This window comes from Hyla sarda, chromosome 3, assembly GCF_029499605.1.
Source record: "Hyla sarda isolate aHylSar1 chromosome 3, aHylSar1.hap1, whole genome shotgun sequence".
NCBI classification, from domain to species: domain Eukaryota; kingdom Metazoa; phylum Chordata; class Amphibia; order Anura; family Hylidae; genus Hyla; species Hyla sarda.
In genome coordinates, this window is record NC_079191.1 from 16,312,623 (window position 1) to 16,335,701 (window position 23,079).

General features: G+C 48.4%; 1 protein-coding gene across 1 annotated transcript in view; it reads right to left on the reverse strand.

Annotated features, from left to right (window-relative positions):
* The window catches only part of ELP3 (elongator acetyltransferase complex subunit 3), a 178,721-nt gene that overhangs the window by 148,886 nt on the left and 6,756 nt on the right, over window positions 1-23,079 (reverse strand). The window contains exon 2 of the mRNA XM_056563812.1: window positions 17,644-17,743. Coding sequence (XP_056419787.1) covers window positions 17,644-17,743 — 100 coding nt within the window. The remainder of the gene's footprint in view (window positions 1-17,643; window positions 17,744-23,079) is intronic.

A 23,079-nucleotide genomic window follows, 5' to 3' on the forward strand; every position in this document is an offset into this window, starting at 1 on the left:
TGAGTTTTTCTGAAAGGGTTTTTGGGGGGCATGTCCCATTTAGGAAGCCCCTATGGTGCCAGAACAGTGGACCCCCCCACATGTGACCCCATTTTGGAAACTATACCCCTCATGGAATTTAATAAGGGGTGCAGTGAGCATTTACACCCCACTGGCGTTTGACAGATATTTGAAACGGTGGATTGTGCAAATCAAAAAAATTTTTTTTCATTTTCACAGACCACTGTTCCAAAAATCTGTCATACACCAGTGGGGTGTAAATGCTCACTGCACCCCTTATTACATTCCGTGAGGGTGTAGTTTCCAAAATGGGGTCACATATGGATATTTATTGTTTTGCGTTTGTCAGAACTGCTGTAACAATCAGCCACCCCTGTGCAAATCGCCTCAAATGTACATGGTGCACTCTCCCTTCTGGGCCTTGTTGTGCGCCCCCAGAGCACTTTGCGCCCACATATGGGGTATCTCCGTACTCAGGAGAAATTGCGTTACAAATTTAGAGTGTCTTTTTTCCCTTTTATCTCTTGTGAAAATGAAAAGTATAGGGCAACACCAGCAAGTCAGTGTAAAAAATTAATTTTTTTACACTAACATGCTGGTGTAGACCCCAACTTCACCTTTTCATAAGGGGTTAAAGAAGAAAAAGCCCCCCAAAATTTGTAAGGCAATTTCTCCCGAGTACGGCGATACCCCATATGTGTCCCAAAACTGTTGCCCTGAAATACGACAGGGCTCCAAAGTGAGAGCGCCATGCGCATTTGAGGCCTGAATTAGGGATTTGCATAGGGGTGGACATAGGGGTATTCTACACCAGTGATTCCCAAACAGGGTGCCTCCAGCTGTTGCAAAACTCCCAGCATGCCTGGACAGTCAATGGCTGTCCGGCAATACTGGGAGTTATTATTTTGCAACAGCTGGAGGCTCCGTTTTGGAAACAGTAGCGTACCAGACGTTTTTCATTTTTTGGGGGAGGGGGGGGGGCTGTGTAGGGGAATGTGTATATGTAGTGTTTTTTACTTTTTATTTTAGGTTAGTGTCAGTGTAGTGTAGTGTTTTTAGGGTACAGTCACATGGGCAGAGGTTCACTGCAAGTTTGCCGCTGGGAGTTTGAGCTGCAGCGCAAAATTTGCGCCATCTCAAACTTGCAGCACTCACTGTAAACCTCCGCCCATGTGAGTGTACCCTGTACATTCACATTGGGGGGAGGGGGCAAACATCCAGCTGTTGCAAACTCCGAGCATGCCCTTTGGCTGTCCGTGCATGCTGGGAGTTGTAGTTTTGTAACAGCTGGAGGAACACTGGTTTGGAAACACTAAGTTAAGTAATAAACTTTCAAGTGTTTTGCAACCAAACTTAGTGTTTCCAAACCAGTGTGCCTCCAGCTGTTGCAAAACTACAACTCCCAGCATGCATGGTCTGTCAGTGCATGCTGGGAGTTATAGTTTTGCAACAATTGCAACAGCTGGAGGCACTGAGTTAGGAAACGGACAATGTTTCCCAACTAGTGTGTCTCAAGTTGTTGCAAAACTACAACTCCCAGCATGCCCAGACTGCCCAGGCATGCTGGAAGTTGTAGTTCGGCAATATCTGAAGGATCAGATGTTGCCGAACTACAACTTCCAGCATGCTTGGGCAGTCTGGGCATGCTGGGAGTTGTAGTTTTGCAACATCTGGAGGTCCACAGTTTGGAGACCACTGTATAATGGTCTCCAATCTGTGCTCTTCCAGATGTTAGAGAACTACAACTCCCAGCATGCCTGGACAGACTGAGCATGCTGGGAGTTGTAGTTTTGCAACATCTGGAAGAGCACAGATTGGAGACCATTATACAGTGGTCTCCAAACTGAGGACCTCCAGATGTTGCAAAACTACAACTCCCAGCATGCCCAGAAAGCCAAAGGCTGTCTGGGCATGCTGGGAGTTGCAGTTTTGAAACTCCCAGAGGCAGCAGTGAGATCGCTTTACGGCGATCTCACTGCTGCCAATGAAGATGCCACACTGCTGCCGGAAACTCACCTCCGGGACGCAGCGCAGCCGGGACCGCATGGAGGACGCCGGGACCGCCGGGACCGCTCGGGACACCGCTCGGACGGGTAAGTGACGCCGGGGGACGGGTCAGGGACACTTAGCAGAGCGGTGTGTGTCCCGATCCCCGTGATCGGGACTCACACACCGCGCTGCTAAGTATTTTCATAGGGAAACGCTGCTATCAGCTAGTCAGATTTGACCAGCTGATAGCAGCGATCGCTGGGGGGGGGGGGGGTATGAAACCCCCCGTGATCGCACGGTAAGATGGTGGCTATCAGTGATAGCCACCATCTTTCCGGGCGCTGCGGGGTGCCGCGAGTAGCGGCAGTAATGTTCATGACGTACCTGTATGTCATGGGTCGGGAACACCTTGTCACCCATGACGTACAGGTATGTCATAGGTCGGGAAGGGGTTAAACAGATTTGTAAATTACTTCTATTAAAAAATCTTAATCCTTCCAGTACTTCGGGGGGATTAAACTGGCAGAGTCACTGGTAGAGAAGGATCTGGGTGACTTGTAGATCACAGACTACAGAATAGCACAATGTCAGGCTGCTGCTTCCAAAGCCGGCAGGATATTGTCATGTATCAAAAGAAGCATGGACTCAAGGGACAGGGACATAATACTCCCCCTTTATAAAGCATTGGTACGGCCTCACCTGGAATATGCTGTTCAGTTTTGGGCACCTGTCCATAAAAGGGACACTGCGGAGTTGGAAAGGGTGCAGAGACGCGCGACTAAACTAATATGGGGCATGGAACATCTTAGCTATGAGGAGCGATTAAAGGAGTTACAATTGTTTAGTCTTGAGAAGAGACGTTTAAGGGGGGATATGATAAACGTATATAAGTATATAAATGGCCCATACAAAAAATATGGAGAAAAACTGTTCCAGGTTAAACCCCCCCAAAGGACGAGGGGGCACTCCCTCCATCTGGAGAAGAAAAGGTTTAGTCTAAAGGGGCGACACGCCTTCTTTACCGTCAGGACTGTGAATTTATGGAACGGTCTACCTCAGGAACTGGTCACAGCAGGAACAATTAACAGCTTTAAAACAGGATTAGATACATTCCTGGAACAAAATAACATTAATGCTTATGAAGAAATATAAAATCCCATCCCTTCCCCAATATCGCGCCACACCCCTACCCCTTAATTCCCTGGTTGAACTTGATGGACATATGTCTTTTTTCGACCGTACTAACTATGTAACTATGTAACTACTTATCAGCTGCTGAAGTTGAGTTGTTCTTTTCTGTCTGGCATTAGTGCTCTCTGCTGACACCTCTGCTTGTCTCGGGAACTGCACAGAGTAGAAGAGGTTTTCTATGGGGATTTGCTTCTACTCTGGACAGTTCCCGAGACACGTGTCATCAGAGAGCACTTAGACAGAAAAGAACAACTCAACTTCAGCAGCTCATAAGTACTGAAAGGATTAAGATTTTTTTTAATAGAAGTAATTTACAAATCTGTTTAACTTTCTGGAGCCAGTTCATATATATATATATATATATATATATATATATATATATATATATATATATTTTAAAAAAAAAGTTTTTTCCTGGATAACCCCTTAACTATTTATGGGGCTGCGGACCCGATCGTAATCTGCTAGTGACTACGATCTGGTCATTTTCTCAGCATGTCAGATCTTTGACACGGACTGAAAATCGATTTTCAGTCTGTGTCAAAGATCTGACATGCTGAGAAAATGACCAGATCGTAGTCACTAGCAGATTACGATCGGGTCCGCAGCCCCATAAATAGTTAACGGCTCCGTATCGGTCAGTACTCGTCCGTGCACAGACACGATTTCAGGCGATTTGAGCTTCCGAAATTTTATCTGTACATCAGAAGGTCAGATGGTGGCGTGAAGCCAGACTAACTGAACAACAACTCCATATGTGGCGTTGAGGATGCGGTTCAATTATATGTGCCCCTGAACCCTGACACCAGAGGAAGACAACTTGGAGGTCATTGGAGTCATGTGACCTCATTGTCCTGTATGAGATGATGTCATGTGACCTCATTGTCCTGTATGAGATGATGTCATGTGACCTCATTGTCCTGTATGAGATGATGTCATGTGACCTCATTGTCCTGTATGAGATGACGTCATGTGACCTCATTTTCCTGTATGAGATGACGTCATGTGACCTCATTGTCCTGTATGAGATGACGTCATGTGACCTCAATGTCCTGTATGAGATGACGTCATGTGACCTCATTGTCCTGTATGAGATGATGTCATGTGACCTCATTGTCCTGTATGAGATGATGTCATGTGACCTCATTGTCCTGTATGAGATTATGTCATGTGACCTCATTGTCCTGTATGAGATGACGTCATGTGACCTCATTGTCCTGTATGAGATGACGTCATGTGACCTCATTGTCCTGTATGAGATGACGTCATGTGACCTCATTGTCCTGTATGAGATGACATCATGTGACCTCATTTTCCTGTATGAGATGACGTCATGTGACCTCATTGTCCTGTATGAGATGACGTCATGTGACCTGATTGTCCTGTATGAGATGATGTCATGTGACCTCATTGTCCTGTATGAGATGACTTCATGTGACCTCATTGTCCTGTATGAGATGACGTCATGTGACCTCATTGTCCTGTATGAGATGACGTCATGTGACCTCATTGTCCTGTATGAGATGACGTCATGTGACCTCATTGTCCTGTATGAGATGACGTCATGTGACCTCATTGTCCTGTATGAGATGACGTCATGTGACCTCATTGTCCTGTATGAGATGACATCATGTGACCTCATTGTCCTGTATGAGATGATGTCATGTGACCTCATTGTCCTGTATGAGATGATGTCATGTGACCTCATTGTCCTGTATGAGATGATGTCATGTGACCTCATTGTCCTGTATGAGATGATGTCATGTGACCTCATTGTCCTGTATGAGATGATGTCATGTGACCTCATTGTCCTGTATGAGATGATGTCATGTGACCTCATTGTCCTGTATGAGATGACATCATGTGACCTCATTTTCCTGTATGAGATGACGTCATGTGACCTCATTGTCCTGTATGAGATGATGTCATGTGACCTCATTGTCCTGTATGAGATGATGTCATGTGACCTCATTGTCCTGTATGAGATGATGTCATGTGACCTCATTGTCCTGTATGAGATGATGTCATGTGACCTCATTGTCCTGTATGAGATGATGTCATGTGACCTCATTGTCCTGTATGAGATGATGTCATGTGACCTCATTGTCCTGTATGAGATGACGTCATGTGACCTCATTTTCCTGTATGAGATGACGTCATGTGACCTCATTGTCCTGTATGAGATGACGTCATGTGACCTCAATGTCCTGTATGAGATGACGTCATGTGACCTCATTGTCCTGTATGAGATGATGTCATGTGACCTCATTGTCCTGTATGAGATGATGTCATGTGACCTCATTGTCCTGTATGAGATTATGTCATGTGACCTCATTGTCCTGTATGAGATGACGTCATGTGACCTCATTGTCCTGTATGAGATGACGTCATGTGACCTCATTGTCCTGTATGAGATGACGTCATGTGACCTCATTGTCCTGTATGAGATGACATCATGTGACCTCATTTTCCTGTATGAGATGACGTCATGTGACCTCATTGTCCTGTATGAGATGACGTCATGTGACCTGATTGTCCTGTATGAGATGATGTCATGTGACCTCATTGTCCTGTATGAGATGACGTCATGTGACCTCATTGTCCTGTATGAGATGACGTCATGTGACCTCATTGTCCTGTATGAGATGACGTCATGTGACCTCATTGTCCTGTATGAGATGACGTCATGTGACCTCATTGTCCTGTATGAGATGACGTCATGTGACCTCATTGTCCTGTATGAGATGACGTCATGTGACCTCATTGTCCTGTATGAGATGACATCATGTGACCTCATTGTCCTGTATGAGATGATGTCATGTGACCTCATTGTCCTGTATGAGATGATGTCATGTGACCTCATTGTCCTGTATGAGATGACGTCATGTGACCTCATTGTCCTGTATGAGATGATGTCATGTGACCTCATTGTCCTGTATGAGATGATGTCATGTGACCTCATTGTCCTGTATGAGATGATGTCATGTGACCTCATTGTCCTGTATGAGATGATGTCATGTGACCTCATTGTCCTGTATGAGATGACATCATGTGACCTCATTTTCCTGTATGAGATGACGTCATGTGACCTCATTGTCCTGTATGAGATGATGTCATGTGACCTCATTGTCCTGTATGAGATGATGTCATGTGACCTCATTGTCCTGTATGAGATGATGTCATGTGACCTCATTGTCCTGTATGAGATGACGTCATGTGACCTCATTGTCCTGTATGAGATGACGTCATGTGACCTCATTGTCCTGTATGAGATGACATCATGTGACCTCATTTTCCTGTATGAGATGACGTCATGTGACCTCATTGTCCTGTATGAGATGACGTCATGTGACCTGATTGTCCTGTATGAGATGATGTCATGTGACCTCATTGTCCTGTATGAGATGACGTCATGTGACCTCATTGTCCTGTATGAGATGACGTCATGTGACCTCATTGTCCTGTATGAGATGACGTCATGTGACCTCATTGTCCTGTATGAGATGACGTCATGTGACCTCATTGTCCTGTATGAGATGACGTCATGTGACCTCATTGTCCTGTATGAGATGACATCATGTGACCTCATTTTCCTGTATGAGATGACGTCATGTGACCTCATTGTCCTGTATGAGATGATGTCATGTGACCTCATTGTCCTGTATGAGATGATGTCATGTGACCTCATTGTCCTGTATGAGATGATGTCATGTGACCTCATTGTCCTGTATGAGATTATGTCATGTGACCTCATTGTCCTGTATGAGATGATGTCATGTGACCTCATTGTCCTGTATGAGATGACGTCATGTGACCTCATTGTCCTGTATGAGATGACGTCATGTGACCTCATTGTCCTGTATGAGATGACGTCATGTGACCTCATTGTCCTGTATGAGATGACGTCATGTGACCTCATTGTCCTTTATGAGATGACGTCATGTGACCTCATTGTCCTGTATGAGATGACATCATGTGACCTCATTTTCCTGTATGAGATGACGTCATGTGACCTCATTGTCCTGTATGAGATGACGTCATGTGACCTCATTGTCCTGTATGAGATGATGTCATGTGACCTCATTGTCCTGTATGAGATTATGTCATGTGACCTCATTGTCCTGTATGAGATTATGTCATGTGACCTCATTGTCCTGTATGAGATGATGTCATGTGACCTCATTGTCCTGTATGAGATGACGTCATGTGACCTCATTGTCCTGTATGAGATGACGTCATGTGACCTCATTGTCCTGTATGAGATGACGTCATGTGACCTCATTGTCCTGTATGAGATGACGTCATGTGACCTCATTTTCCTGTATGAGATGACGTCATGTGACCTCATTGTCCTGTATGAGATGATGTCATGTGACCTCATTGTCCTGTATGAGATGATGTCATGTGACCTCATTGTCCTGTATGAGATTATGTCATGTGACCTCATTGTCCTGTATGAGATGATGTCATGTGACCTCATTGTCCTGTATGAGATGACGTCATGTGACCTCATTGTCCTGTATGAGATGACGTCATGTGACCTCATTGTCCTGTATGAGATGACGTCATGTGACCTCATTTTCCTGTATGAGATGACGTCATGTGACCTCATTGTCCTGTATGAGATGATGTCATGTGACCTCATTGTCCTGTATGAGATGATGTCATGTGACCTCATTGTCCTGTATGAGATTATGTCATGTGACCTCATTGTCCTGTATGAGATGATGTCATGTGACCTCATTGTCCTGTATGAGATGACGTCATGTGACCTCATTGTCCTGTATGAGATGACGTCATGTGACCTCATTTTCCTGTATGAGATGACGTCATGTGACCTCATTGTCCTGTATGAGATGACGTCATGTGACCTCATTGTCCTGTATGAGATGATGTCATGTGACCTCATTGTCCTGTATGAGATGATGTCATGTGACCTCATTGTCCTGTATGAGATTATGTCATGTGACCTCATTGTCCTGTATGAGATGATGTCATGTGACCTCATTGTCCTGTATGAGATGACGTCATGTGACCTCATTGTCCTGTATGAGATGACGTCATGTGACCTCATTTTCCTGTATGAGATGACGTCATGTGACCTCATTGTCCTGTATGAGATGACGTCATGTGACCTCATTGTCCTGTATGAGATTATGTCATGTGACCTCATTGTCCTGTATGAGATGATGTCATGTGACCTCATTGTCCTGTATGAGATGATGTCATGTGACCTCATTGTCCTGTATGAGATAATGTCATGTGACCTCATTGTCCTGTATGAGATGAGGTCATGTGACCTCATTGTCCTGTATGAGATGATGTCATGTGACCTCATTGTCCTGTATGAGATGATGTCATGTGACCTCCTTGTCCTGTATGAGATGATGTCATGTGACCTCACTGTCCTGTATGAGATGAAGTCATGTGACCTCATTGTCCTGTATGAGATGAAGTCATGTGACCTCATTGTCCTGTATGAGATGAAGTCATGTGACCTCACTGTCCTGTATGAGATTATGTCATGTGACCTCATTGTCCTGTATGAGATGAAGTCATGTGACCTCACTGTCCTGTATGAGATTATGTCATGTGACCTCACTGTCCTGTATGAGATTATGTCATGTGACATGGGGCATTATCCTACCTGGAAGTATCATCAGAAGATACAGGGGACACTGTGGTCATAAAGGGACGGACATGGTCAGTAACAATACTCAGGTAGACTGTGGGGTTTATACCAGGATCAATTGGTACTAAGGGGCCCGAAGTGTCCAGAAAATGTCCCCCGCACCATTACACCCCCACCAGCCTGGCCCGCTGCCATCTGAATATCACAGCTGGAATGGAGACTCATCAGACCAGACAACGTTCTTCCATCTTCCCCTCCAGCCTCCTCCAATATACACACAGTCCCCTCCAGCCTCCTCCTATATACACACAGTCCCCTCCAGCCTCCTCCTATATACACACAGTCCCCTCCAGCCTCCTCCTATATACACACAGTCTCCTCCAGCCTCCTCCTATATACACACAGTCCCCTCCAGCCTCCTCCTATATACACACAGTCCCCTCCAGCCTCCTCCTATATACACACAGTCCCCTCCAGCCTCCTCCAATATACACACAGTCCCCTCCAGCCTCCTCCTATATACACACAGTCCCCTCCAGCCTCCTCCTGTATACACACAGTCCCCTCCAGCCTCCTCCTATATACACACAGTCTCCTCCAGCCTCCTCCTATATACACACAGTCCCCTCCAGCCTCCTCCTATATACACACAGTCCCCCTCCAGCCTCCTCCTGTATACACACAGTCCCCTCCAGCCTCCTCCTATATACACACAGTCCCCTCCAGCCTCCTCCTGTATACACACAGTCTCCTCCAGCCTCCTCCTATATACACACAGTCCCCTCCAGCCTCCTCCTATATACACACAGTCCCCTCCAGCCTCCTCCTATATACACAGTCCCCTCCAGCCTCCTCCTGTATACACACAGTCCCCTCCAGCCTCCTCCTATATACACACAGTCCCCTCCAGCCTCCTCCTATATACACACAGTCCCCTCCAGCCTCCTCCTATATACACACAGTCTCCTCCAGCCTCCTCCTATATACACACAGTCCCCTCCAGCCTCCTCCTATATACACACAGTCCCCTCCAGCCTCCTCCTGTATACACACAGTCCCCTCCAGCCTCCTCCTGTATACACACAGTCCCCTCCAGCCTCCTCCTGTATACACACAGTCCCCTCCAGCCTCCCTGTATACACACAGTCCCCTCCAGCCTCCTCCTGTATACACACAGTCCCCTCCAGCCTCCTCCTATATACTGTATACACACAGTCCCCTCCAGCCTCCTCCTATATACACACAGTCCCCTCCAGCCTCCTCCTATATACACAGTCCCCTCCAGCCTCCTCCTATATACACACAGTCCCCTCCAGCCTCCTCCTGTATACACACAGTCTCCTCCAGCCTCCTCCTATATACACACAGTCCCCTCCAGCCTCCTCCTATATACTGTATACACACAGTCCCCTCCAGCCTCCTCCTATATACACACAGTCCCCTCCAGCCTCCTCCTATATACACACAGTCCCCTCCAGCCTCCTCCTATATACACACAGTCTCCTCCAGCCTCCTCCTGTATACACACAGTCCCCTCCAGCCTCCTCCTATATACACACAGTCTCCTCCAGCCTCCTCCTATATACACACAGTCCCCTCCAGCCTCCTCCTATATACACACAGTCCCCTCCAGCCTCCTCCTATATACACACAGTCCCCTCCAGCCTCCTCCTATATACACACAGTCCCCTCCAGCCTCCTCCTATATACACACAGTCCCCTCCAGCCTCCTCCTGTATACACACAGTCCCCTCCAGCCTCCTCCTATATACACACAGTCCCCTCCAGCCTCCTCCTATATACACACAGTCTCCTCCAGCCTCCTCCTATATACACACAGTCCCCTCCAGCCTCCTCCTGTATATACACACAGTCCCCTCCAGCCTCCTCCTATATACACACAGTCCCCTCCAGCCTCCTCCTATATACACACAGTCCCCTCCAGCCTCCTCCTGTATACACACAGTCCCCTCCAGCCTCCTCCTGTATATACACACAGTCCCCTCCAGCCTCCTCCTGTATACACACATTCCCCTCCAGCCTCCTCCTATATACACACAGTCCCCTCCAGCCTCCTCCTATATACACACAGTCCCCTCCAGCCTCCTCCTATATACACACAGTCCCCTCCAGCCTCCTCCTATATACACACAGTCCCCTCCAGCCTCCTCCTATATACACACAGTTCCCTCCAGCCTCCTCCTATATACACACAGTTCCCTCCAGCCTCCTCCTATATACACACAGTCCCCTCCAGCCTCCTCCTATATACACACAGTCCCCTCCAGCCTCCTCCTATATACACACAGTTCCCTCCAGCCTCCTCCTGTATACACACAGCCCCCTCCAGCCTCCTCCTGTATACACACAGTCCCCTCCAGCCTCCTCCTATATATACACACACATTCCCCTCCAGCCTCCTCCTATATACACACAGTCTCCTCCAGCCTCCTCCTATATACACACAGCCCCCTCCAGCCTCCTCCTATATACACACAGTCCCCTCCAGCCTCCTCCTGTATACACACAGTCCCCTCCAGCCTCCTCCTATATACTGTATACACATTCCCCTCCAGCCTCCTCCTATATACACACAGTCCCCTCCAGCCTCCTCCTATATACACACAGTCCCCTCCAGCCTCCTCCTGTATACACACAGTCCCCTCCAGCCTCCTCCTGTATATACACATTCCCCTCCAGCCTCCTCCTATATACACACAGTCTCCTCCAGCCTCCTCCTATATACACACAGTCCCCTCCAGCCTCCTCCTATATACACACAGTCCCCTCCAGCCTCCTCCTATATATACACACAGTCCCCTCCAGCCTCCTCCTATATACACACAGTCCCCTCCAGCCTCCTCCTATATACACACAGTCCCCTCCAGCCTCCTCCTGTATACACACAGTCCCCTCCAGCCTCCTCCTGTATACACACACAGTCTCCTCCAGCCTCCTCCTATATACACACAGTCTCCTCCAGCCTCCTCCTTATATACACACAGTCCCCTCCAGCCTCCTCCTGTATACACACAGTCCCCTCCAGCCTCCTCCTATATAAACACAGTCCCCCTCCAGCCTCCTCCTGTTTACACACAGTCCCGTCCAGCCTCCTCCTATATACACACAGTCCCGTCCAGCCTCCTCCTATATACACACAGTCTCCTCCAGCCTCCTCCTATATACACACAGTCTCCTCCAGCCTCCTCCTGTATACACACAGTCCCCTCCAGCCTCCTCCTATATACACACAGTCTCCTCCAGCCTCCTCCTATATATACACAGTCCCCTCCAGCCTCCTCCTATATACACACATTCCCCTCCAGCCTCCTCCTATATATACACAGTCTCCTCCAGCCTCCTCCTATATACACACAGTCTCCTCCAGCCTCCTCCTATATACACACAGCCCCCTCCAGCCTCCTCCTATATACACACAGTCCCCTCCAGCCTCCTCCTATATACACACAGTCCCCTCCAGCCTCCTCCTGTATACACACAGTCCCCTCCAGCCTCCTCCTGTATACACACAGTCGCCTCCAGCCTCCTCCTATATACTGTATACACATTCCCCTCCAGCCTCCTCCTATATACACACAGTCCCCTCCAGCCTCCTCCTATATACACACAGTCCCCTCCAGCCTCCTCCTGTATACACACAGTCCCCTCCAGCCTCCTCCTGTATACACACAGTCCCCTCCAGCCTCCTCCTGTATACACACAGTCCCCTCCAGCCTCCTCCTGTATACACACAGTCCCCTCCAGCCTTCTCCTGTATACACACAGTCCCCTCCAGCCTCCTCCTATATACACACAGTCTCCTCCAGCCTCCTCCTATATACACACAGTCCCCTCCAGCCTCCTCCTATATACACACAGTCCCCTCCAGCCTCCTCCTATATACACACAGTCCCCTCCAGCCTCCTCCTATATACACACAGTCCCCTCCAGCCTCCTCCTATATACACACAGTCCCCTCCAGCCTCCTCCTATATACACACAGTCCCCTCCAGCCTCCTCCTGTATACACACAGTCCCCTCCAGCCTCCTCCTGTATACACACAGTCCCCTCCAGCCTCCTCCTCCTCCTGTATATACACAGTCCCCTCCAGCCTCCTCCTATATACTGTATACACACAGTCCCCTCCAGCCTCCTCCTGTATACACACAGTCCCCTCCAGCCTCCTCCTGTATACACACAGTCCCCTCCAGCCTTCTCCTGTATACACACAGTCCCCTCCAGCCTCCTCCTATATACACACAGTCTCCTCCAGCCTCCTCCTATATACACACAGTCCCCTCCAGCCTCCTCCTATATACACACAGTCCCCTCCAGCCTCCTCCTATATACACACAGTCCCCTCCAGCCTCCTCCTATATACACACAGTCCCCTCCAGCCTCCTCCTATATACACACAGTCCCCTCCAGCCTCCTCCTATATACACACAGTCCCCTCCAGCCTCCTCCTGTATACACACAGTCCCCTCCAGCCTCCTCCTGTATACACACAGTCCCCTCCAGCCTCCTCCTCCTCCTGTATATACACAGTCCCCTCCAGCCTCCTCCTATATACTGTATACACACAGTCCCCTCCAGCCTCCTCCTATATACACACAGTCCCCTCCAGCCTCCTCCTATATACACACAGTCCCCTCCAGCCTCCTCCTGTATACACACAGTCCCCTCCAGCCTCCTCCTGTATACACACAGTCCCCTCCAGCCTCCTCCTATATACACACAGTCCCCCCCAGCCTCCTCCTGTATACACACAGTCCCCTCCAGCCTCCTCCTATATACACACAGTCTCCTCCAGCCTCCTCCTATATATACACACAGTCCCCTCCAGCCTCCTCCTGTATACACACAGTCCCCTCCAGCCTCCTCCTATATACACACAGTCCCCTCCAGCCTCCTCCTGTATATACACACAGTCCCCTCCAGCCTCCTCCTGTATATACACACAGTCCCCTCCAGCCTCCTCCTATATACTGTATACACATTCCCCTCCAGCCTCCTCCTATATACACACAGTCCCCTCCAGCCTCCTCCTATATACACACAGTCCCCTCCAGCCTCCTCCTATATACACACAGTCCCCTCCAGCCTCCTCCTGTATACACACAGTCCCCTCCAGCCTCCTCCTATATACACACAGTCCCCTCCAGCCTCCTCCTATATACACACAGTCCCCTCCAGCCTCCTCCTGTATACACACAGTCCCCTCCAGCCTCCTCCTGTATACACACAGTCCCCTCCAGCCTCCTCCTATATACACACAGTCCCCTCCAGCCTCCTCCTGTATATACACACAGTCCCCTCCAGCCTCCTCCTATATACTGTATACACATTCCCCTCCAGCCTCCTCCTATATACACACAGTCCCCTCCAGCCTCCTCCTATATACACACAGTCCCCTCCAGCCTCCTCCTATATACACACAGTCCCCTCCAGCCTCCTCCTGTATACACACAGTCCCCTCCAGCCTCCTCCTGTATACACACAGTCCCCTCCAGCCTCCTCCTGTATACACACAGTCCCCTCCAGCCTCCTCCTATATACACACAGTCTCCTCCAGCCTCCTCCTATATACACACAGTCCCCTCCAGCCTCCTCCTGTATACACACAGTCTCCTCCAGCCTCCTCCTATATACACACAGTCCCCTCCAGCCTCCTCCTGTATACACACAGTCCCCTCCAGCCTCCTCCTATATACACACAGTCCCCTCCAGCCTCCTCCTATATACACACAGTCCCCTCCAGCCTCCTCCTATATACACACAGTCCCCTCCAGCCTCCTCCTATATACACACAGTCCCCTCCAGCCTCCTCCTATATACACACAGTCCCCTCCAGCCTTCTCCTGTATACACACAGTCCCCTCCAGCCTCCTCCTATATACACACAGTCCCCTCCAGCCTCCTCCTTTATACACACAGTCCCCTCCAGCCTCCTCCTATATACACACAGTCCCCTCCAGCCTCCTCCTGTATACACACAGTCCCCTCCAGCCTCCTCCTATATACACACAGTCCCCTCCAGCCTCCTCCTATATACACACAGTCCCCTCCAGCCTCCTCCTGTATACACACAGTCCCCTCCAGCCTCCTCCTGTATACACACAGTCCCCTCCAGCCTCCTCCTGTATACACACAGTCCCCTCCAGCCTCCTCCTATATACACACAGTCCCCTCCAGCCTCCTCCTGTATATACACACAGTCCCCTCCAGCCTCCTCCTGTATATACACACAGTCCCCTCCAGCCTCCTCCTATATACTGTATACACATTCCCCTCCAGCCTCCTCCTATATACACACAGTCCCCTCCAGCCTCCTCCTATATACACACAGTCCCCTCCAGCCTCCTCCTATATACACACAGTCCCCTCCAGCCTCCTCCTGTATACACACAGTCCCCTCCAGCCTCCTCCTATATACACACAGTCCCCTCCAGCCTCCTCCTATATACACACAGTCCCCTCCAGCCTCCTCCTGTATACACACAGTCCCCTCCAGCCTCCTCCTGTATACACACAGTCCCCTCCAGCCTCCTCCTATATACACACAGTCCCCTCCAGCCTCCTCCTGTATACACACAGTCCCCTCCAGCCTCCTCCTGTATACACACAGTCCCCTCCAGCCTCCTCCTATATACACACAGTCCCCTCCAGCCTCCTCCTGTATACACACAGTCCCCTCCAGCCTCCTCCTGTATACACACAGTCCCCTCCAGCCTCCTCCTATATACACACAGTCCCCTCCAGCCTCCTCCTGTATATACACACAGTCCCCTCCAGCCTCCTCCTGTATATACACACAGTCCCCTCCAGCCTCCTCCTATATACTGTATACACATTCCCCTCCAGCCTCCTCCTATATACACACAGTCCCCTCCAGCCTCCTCCTATATACACACAGTCCCCTCCAGCCTCCTCCTATATACACACAGTCCCCTCCAGCCTCCTCCTATATACACACAGTCCCCTCCAGCCTCCTCCTGTATACACACAGTCCCCTCCAGCCTCCTCCTATATACACAAAGTCCCCTCCAGCCTCCTCCTATATACACACAGTCCCCTCCAGCCTCCTCCTATATACACACAGTCCCCCCCCAGCCTCCTCCTATATACACACAGTCTCCTCCAGCCTCCTCCTGTATACACACAGTCCCCCCCAGCCTCCTCCTATATACACACAGTCCCCTCCAGCCTCCTCCTATATACACACAGTCACCTCCAGCCTCCTCCTATATACACACAGTCCCCTCCAGCCTCCTCCTGTATACACACAGTCCCCTCCAGCCTCCTCCTATATACACACAGTCCCCTCCAGCCTCTTCCTATATACACACCGTCCCCTCCAGCCTCCTCCTCCTATATACACACAGTCCCCTCCAGCCTCCTCCTATATACTGTATACACATTCCCCTCCAGCCTCCTCCTATATACACACAGTCCCCTCCAGCCTCCTCCTGTATACACACAGCCCCCTCCAGCCTCCTCCTATATACTGTATACACATTCCCCTCCAGCCTCCTCCTATATACACACAGCCCCCTCCAGCCTCCTCCTATATACACACAGTCCTCTCCAGCCTCCTCCTATATACACACAGTCTCCTCCAGCCTCCTCCTATATACACACAGTCCCCTCCAGCCTCCTCCTATATACACACAGTCTCCTCCAGCCTCCTCCTATATACACACAGTCCCCTCCAGCCTCCTCCTATATACACACAGTCCCCTCCAGCCTCCTACTGTATACACACAGTCCCCTCCAGCCTCCTCCTGTATACACACAGTCCCCTCCAGCCTCCTCCTATATACACACATTCCCCTCCAGCCTCCTCCTATATACACACAGTCCCCTCCAGCCTCCTCCTATATACACACAGTCCCCTCCAGCCTCCTCCTGTATACACACAGTCCCCTCCAGCCTCCTCCTCCTCCTGTATATACACAGTCCCCTCCAGCCTCCTCCTGTATACACAGTCCCCTCCAGCCTCCTCCTCCTATAGACACAGTCCCCTCCAGCCTCCTCCTGTATACACACAGTCCCCTCCAGCCTCCTCCTATATACACACAGTCTCCTCCAGCCTCCTCCTGTATACACACAGTCCCCTCCAGCCTCCTCCTGTATACACACAGTCCCCTCCAGCCTCCTCCTATATACACACAGTCCCCCCCAGCCTCCTCCTATATACACACAGTCCCCTCCAGCCTCCTCCTGTATACACACAGTCCCCCCCAGCCTCCTCCTATATACACACAGTCCCCCTCAGCCTCCTCCTATATACACACAGTCCCCCCCAGCCTCCTCCTATATACACACAGTCCCCCCCAGCCTCCTCCTATATACACACAGTCCCCTCCAGCCTCCTCCTATATACACACAGTCCCCTCCAGCCTCCTCCTATATACACACAGTCCCCCCCAGCCTCCTCCTATATACACACAGTCTCCTCCAGCCTCCTCCTATATACACACAGTCTCCTCCAGCCTCCTCCTATATACACACAGTCCACCCCAGCCTCCTCCTGTATACACACAGTCCACCCCAGCCTCCTCCTGTATACACACAGTCCCCTCCAGCCTCCTCCTATATACACACAGTCCACCCCAGCCTCCTCCTGTATACACACAGTCCACCCCAGCCTCCTCCTGTATACACACAGTCCCCTCCAGCCTCCTCCTGTATATACACATTCCCCTCCAGCCTCCTCCTATATACACACATTCCCCTCCAGCCTCCTCCTATATACACACAGTCTCTTCCAGCCTCCTCCTGTATACACACAGTCCCCTCCAGCCTTCATACTTGGCACAGTTCTTACTTGTTCAGGTTCACATCCTTTCCTTGCTCATGCGCCTCCAGCAGTTGTTTGATGACGTCGGCGATGGTCATCATCATCAGCTCTGCCTGGCTGACATCTCCTGTGGGGGGGAATGATACAAGAGAATATGAAACATGTGGATTAACCCCATAGAATTCCTCTCTACAGCTCCGTTACGCACAGGTTCTTTATACACCACAGGCCGATTCCTACACTTATCTGACAATCCAGAATCATCATCTCACACTAATTCCACAGGGTTTTATTTAAATCAGTAACTTAAAGTTTAGAAAGTTTCAGTTCCTCGCTGTTTACTTCTCTGGAATGAGGGTTTGCTACAATGTATCTATAGTCTTCTGTACGCTCCACACATCAGAACAAGTCTTTCTCCTGTTGTGATAATTTGCTGCAATGTATTAGTGCAGGTGAAACGCATTTCATTCTGGAGTCTTCACTTCATGGAGTATGACTTAGATTTGGTTACTACTGACAGATAACACAAAAAAATAAAATCCCCGTCTACTCGATCCCTCTGGACCCTCAGATAGCACTGGCCCCTTCTGTGCTCCCATAAAAGTAGTTTGGCCTCCTCTGTGCCCTCATATAGTAGTTAGCCCCCCCCCCCTGTGCCCTCATATAGTAGCTGGGCCCCCCTTTGTGCCCCCAAATATTAGTTAGGCCACCGTTTGTGCCCCCACATAGTAGTTAGCCCCCATTGTGCCCTCATTAGACCTTCCTCTCTGCCCTTTCATAGTAGTTAGGCCTCCATCTGTGCCTTATATAGTAGTTAAGCCTCCATCTGTGCCCTCATATAGTAGTTAGCCGCCCCCCCCCCCCCACCCCGTGCCCTCATATAGTAGCTGGGCCCCCCTTGGTGCCCCCAAATATTAGTTAGGCCACCGTTTGTGCCCCCACATAGTACTTAGCCCCCATTGTGCCCTCATTAGACCTTCCTCTCTGCCCTTTCATAGTAGTTAGGCCTCCATCTGTGCCTTATATAGTAGTTAGGCCTCCATCTGTGCCTTATATAGTAGTTAGGCCTCCATCTGTGCCTTATATAGTAGTTAGGCCTCCATCTGTGCCTTATATAGTAGTTAGGCCTCCATCTGTGCCTTATATAGTAGTTAGGCCTCCATCTGTGCCCTCATATAGTAGTTGGTCCCCCCCCCCCATGTGCCTTCATATAGTAGTTGGTTCCCCCCCATGTGCCATAATATAGTAGTAAGGACTCATCTGTGTCCTTGTATAGTAGCTAAAAGGTGTACTACACTGACCAGCATTCGGAACTAAATGTTTTTACTGGGGCATGGCAGCTGTCACGCCCACTCCCATAGACTTGCATTGAGGGGGCGTGGCCCACTCCCGCAGCGTGCACACATTGTTCAGAAAGCTGGCCAGTGGAGTACCCCTTTAAGCCCATTCTTTGTGCTCATATAGTAGATAGCCAGCCCCCCCCCCCCCCCCTTTGTGCCCTCATATAGAGGTTCGGTCCACTTTGTGCCCCCATATATAGTAATTAGGCCTCCCTCTGTGCCCTCATATAGTAGTTCGGACTCCTCTGTGCCCTCATAGTATTTAGTATCCTCTTAGATTAGGTAGCCCCACTATGTGCCCTTGAATATTAGTTAAGTCTCCTCTATGTCCTCCTATATTAGTTAGGCCACCTTTGTGTCCTTGTTTAGTAGTTAAGCCCTTTCCGTGTGCCCCATGTAGTAGAGAGGCCCCTCTGTATCCTTATCTAGCTGTTAGGTTCACCTTTGGACCCAATAAAGTATAAAGCCCCCACATGGTTCCATTCCTAAACAATATATACACTGTCCCCAGATATTAATTAGATGCGGCCCCCAGTGCAGATAACATACTGTCTGTGCCCACCTATATGGATATGATACTGTGCGAGAACCCGCTGACAATATAGATTAGATGATTGTGTCCAGTGGATTAGATACTGTGTACCCCTATATATGAATTAGATACTCAGGAATTCCTATCGCCCGATGCCTGGGACATGCAGTTTCGGGCGCTGGGCAGGTGAATTTTTCCGGCCCTTAGCCCGGCTTCGGGCAAGGGCCGGACCTGACAAACGCTGCGGCGCTCTGCAGTCTGTATGGAGTGGGCTCCCGACTCATGCTCGCTCCGTACTCTGCAGCCCCTGGCTGTGGAAACTTGCGCCCCATGCAGACCTGCGTCCTCTGCCTTCGCTCCACACAGCTCTAGCTTCGGAGAGCTGAGGGGAGGAGCGGACGCAAGTCTGCACGGGGCGCAAGTTCCCACCTCACACTGCCGCTAATAGCCCGCATGCGGCGCTCAGCAGTCTGTATGGAGCGAGCTCCTGACTCCTGCCCGCTCCATACTCTGCAGCCCCCGGCTGTTCTCAGTAGCTGGGGGCCGCCGCTAATAGCCAGCATGCGGCGCGGTTAGCTATTAACCCTTTAGATCGCCGCTGTCAAAGCTGACATCGGCGTCTAAAGGGACATGTGAATGCTTCCTGGTGGGCTAGTGGGGTGGATCGCCCCCACCCCCCCGCAGAGGACTTACCTCTGCTTCCTCCTGTCCCGGCTCTGTCATTGATAGATCCTGGCTGGACTAGGCTCTATCAATGGATCACAGAGCACACAGATCAATGGAGTTCAATAGAACTCTATAGATCTGTATAAGGAATCTAGTGTAAAAAAATTAAAATTAAAGTTTTTATAAAAGTTTAAAAGACACACATTAACTAGAGATGAGCGAACTTACAGTAAATTCGATTTGTCACGAACTTCTCAGCTCGGCAGTTGATGACTTTTCCTGCATAGATGAGTTCAGCTTTCTGGTGCTCCGGTGGGCTGGAAAAGGTGGATACAGTCCTAGGAGACTCTTTCCTAGGACTGTATCCACCTTTTCCAGCCCACCGGAGCACCAGAAAGCTGAACTAATTTATGCAGGAAAAGTCAGCAATCACCGAGCCGAGAAGTTCGTGACGAATCGAATTTACTGTAAGTTCGCTCATCTCTAACATTAACCCCTTCCATGTTAAAAGTTCAAATCACCCCCTTTTCCTATATAAAAACATATAAACATAATAAAAATGAACATATTTGTTATCGCTTTGTGCGTAAATGTAAATGTTAAAATATAACATTATGTGTCCCATACGGTAAATGTAAAAAAAAAAATACCAAACCACAGAATTGCTATTTTTATAATATCCCAGAAAAAAAAGTTAAAAAGCGATTAAAAAGTCAGATCAATACCAAAATGGTACCGATACGAAAAACAGATTATGGCACAAAAAATAAGCCCTCATACAGCCAGGTATGCGGGAAAAAAAATTAATAAAAAAAAAGATACAGGGGTAAAAAAAAAAGCAATTAAAAAAATTCGAAAAAGTTCACAATTTTTTAAAAATAAGTAAAACATGACGTAAACTATACAAATCTGGTATTACTGTAATCAGACGCCTAAAGTATAAAACTAACATGTTAGCTCAACCACAAGGTAAATGGCGCAGAAAAGAAAACCACCAAATCTGCTAAATTATCTTTTACTATTTCAATTTCACTTCACCATATAAATATATATATATATATATATATATATAGATATATATATATATATATATATATATATATATTAGCTGAGTACCCGGCGTTGCCCGGTTTTTCCTTCCTCATCCTTGTTGGGGAGGAAAATCAACGAAGGAGGAAGCTTTTGACTTCAAATCCCATCCTCATATATTCTTGTCATATCCCGACCCCATATCCCGACCTCCTATCCCGTCCTCATATCCCGCCCCGTAATATGTGCACCAGGTATTGAAATATCTCCAGCTGTATGGAAGTTATGTGAGAACATACATTTCCTATTGACAGCGTGGCATCGCGTCATAGCGGGTCGGGCCCGGCATCTAACAACGGCCGTGACCCGTGGCTAATAGCGTGCGGCATTGATCGCTGTGCCGCGCGCTATTAACCCTTTAGACGCGGCGTTCAAAGTTGAACGCCGCGTCTAAAGTGAAACTGAAACCATGCCAGTTAGCTCAGTGGGCTGTTCGGGATAGGCGCGGCGAAATCGCGGCATCCCAAACAGCTTACAGGACAGAAGGAGGGTCCCTACCTGCCTCCTCGCTGTCCGATCGCCGAATGACTGCTCAGTGCCTGAGATCCAGGCATGAACAGTCAAGCGGCAGAATCATTGATCAGTGGTTTCTTACGAGAAACCACTGATCAATGTAAAAGATCAGTGTGTGCAGTGTTATAGGTCCCTATGGGGTAACAATGATCAGTATAAGAGATCGGTGTGTGCAGTGTTATAGGTCCCTATGGGATAATAATGATCAGTATAAGAGATCAGTGTGTGCAGTGTTATAGGTCCCTATGGGGTAACAATGATCAGTATAAGAGATCAGTGTGTGCAGTGTTATAGGTCCATATGGGATAATAATGATCAGTATAAGAGATCAGTGTGTGCAGTGTTATAGGTCCCTATGGGATAACAATGATCAGTATAAGAGATCAGTGTGTGCAGTGTTATAGGTCCCTATGGGATAACAATGATCAGTGTGTACAGTGTTATAGGTCCCTATGGGATAACAATGATCAGTATAAGAGATCAGTGTGTGCAGTGTTATAGGTCCCTATGGGATAATAATGATCAGTATAAGAGATCAGTGTGTGCAGTGTTATAGGTCCCTATGGGATAACAATGATCAGTATAAGAGACCAGTGTGTGCAGTGTTATAGGTCCCTATGGGATAATAATGATCAGTATAAGAGATCAGTCTGTGCAGTGTTATAGGTCCCTATGGGACCTATAACACTGCAAAAAAAAAAGTGGAAAAAAAGTGAATAAAGATCATTTAACCCCTTCCCTATTAAAAGTTTGAATCACCCCCCTTTTCCCATAAAAAAAAAAAAAAACACAGTGTAAATAAAAATAAACATATATGGTATCACCGCGTGCGGAAATGTCCGAATTATAAAAATATATAGTTAATTAAACCGCTCGGTCAATGGCGTGCGCGTAAAAAAATTCCAAATTCCAAAATAGTGCATTTTTGGTCACTTTTTATATCATGAAAAAATGAATAAAAAGCGATCAATAAGTCCCATCGATGCAAAAATGGTACCGATAAAAACTTCAGATCACGGCGCCAAAAAATGACCTCATACCGCCCCATACATGTAAAAATATAAAAGTTATAGGGGTCAGAAGATGACAATTTTAAACGTATTAATTTTCCTGCATGTAGTTATGATTTTTTCCAGAAGTCCGACAAAATCAAACCTACATAAGTAGGGGATCATTTTAATCGTATGGACCTACAGAATAAATATCCGGTGTCATTTTTACCGAAAAATTTACTATGTAGAGATGGAAGCCCCCAAAAGTTACAAAACAGCGTTTTTTTATTTTTTTATTTTGTCGCACAATGATTTTTTTTTCCATTTCACT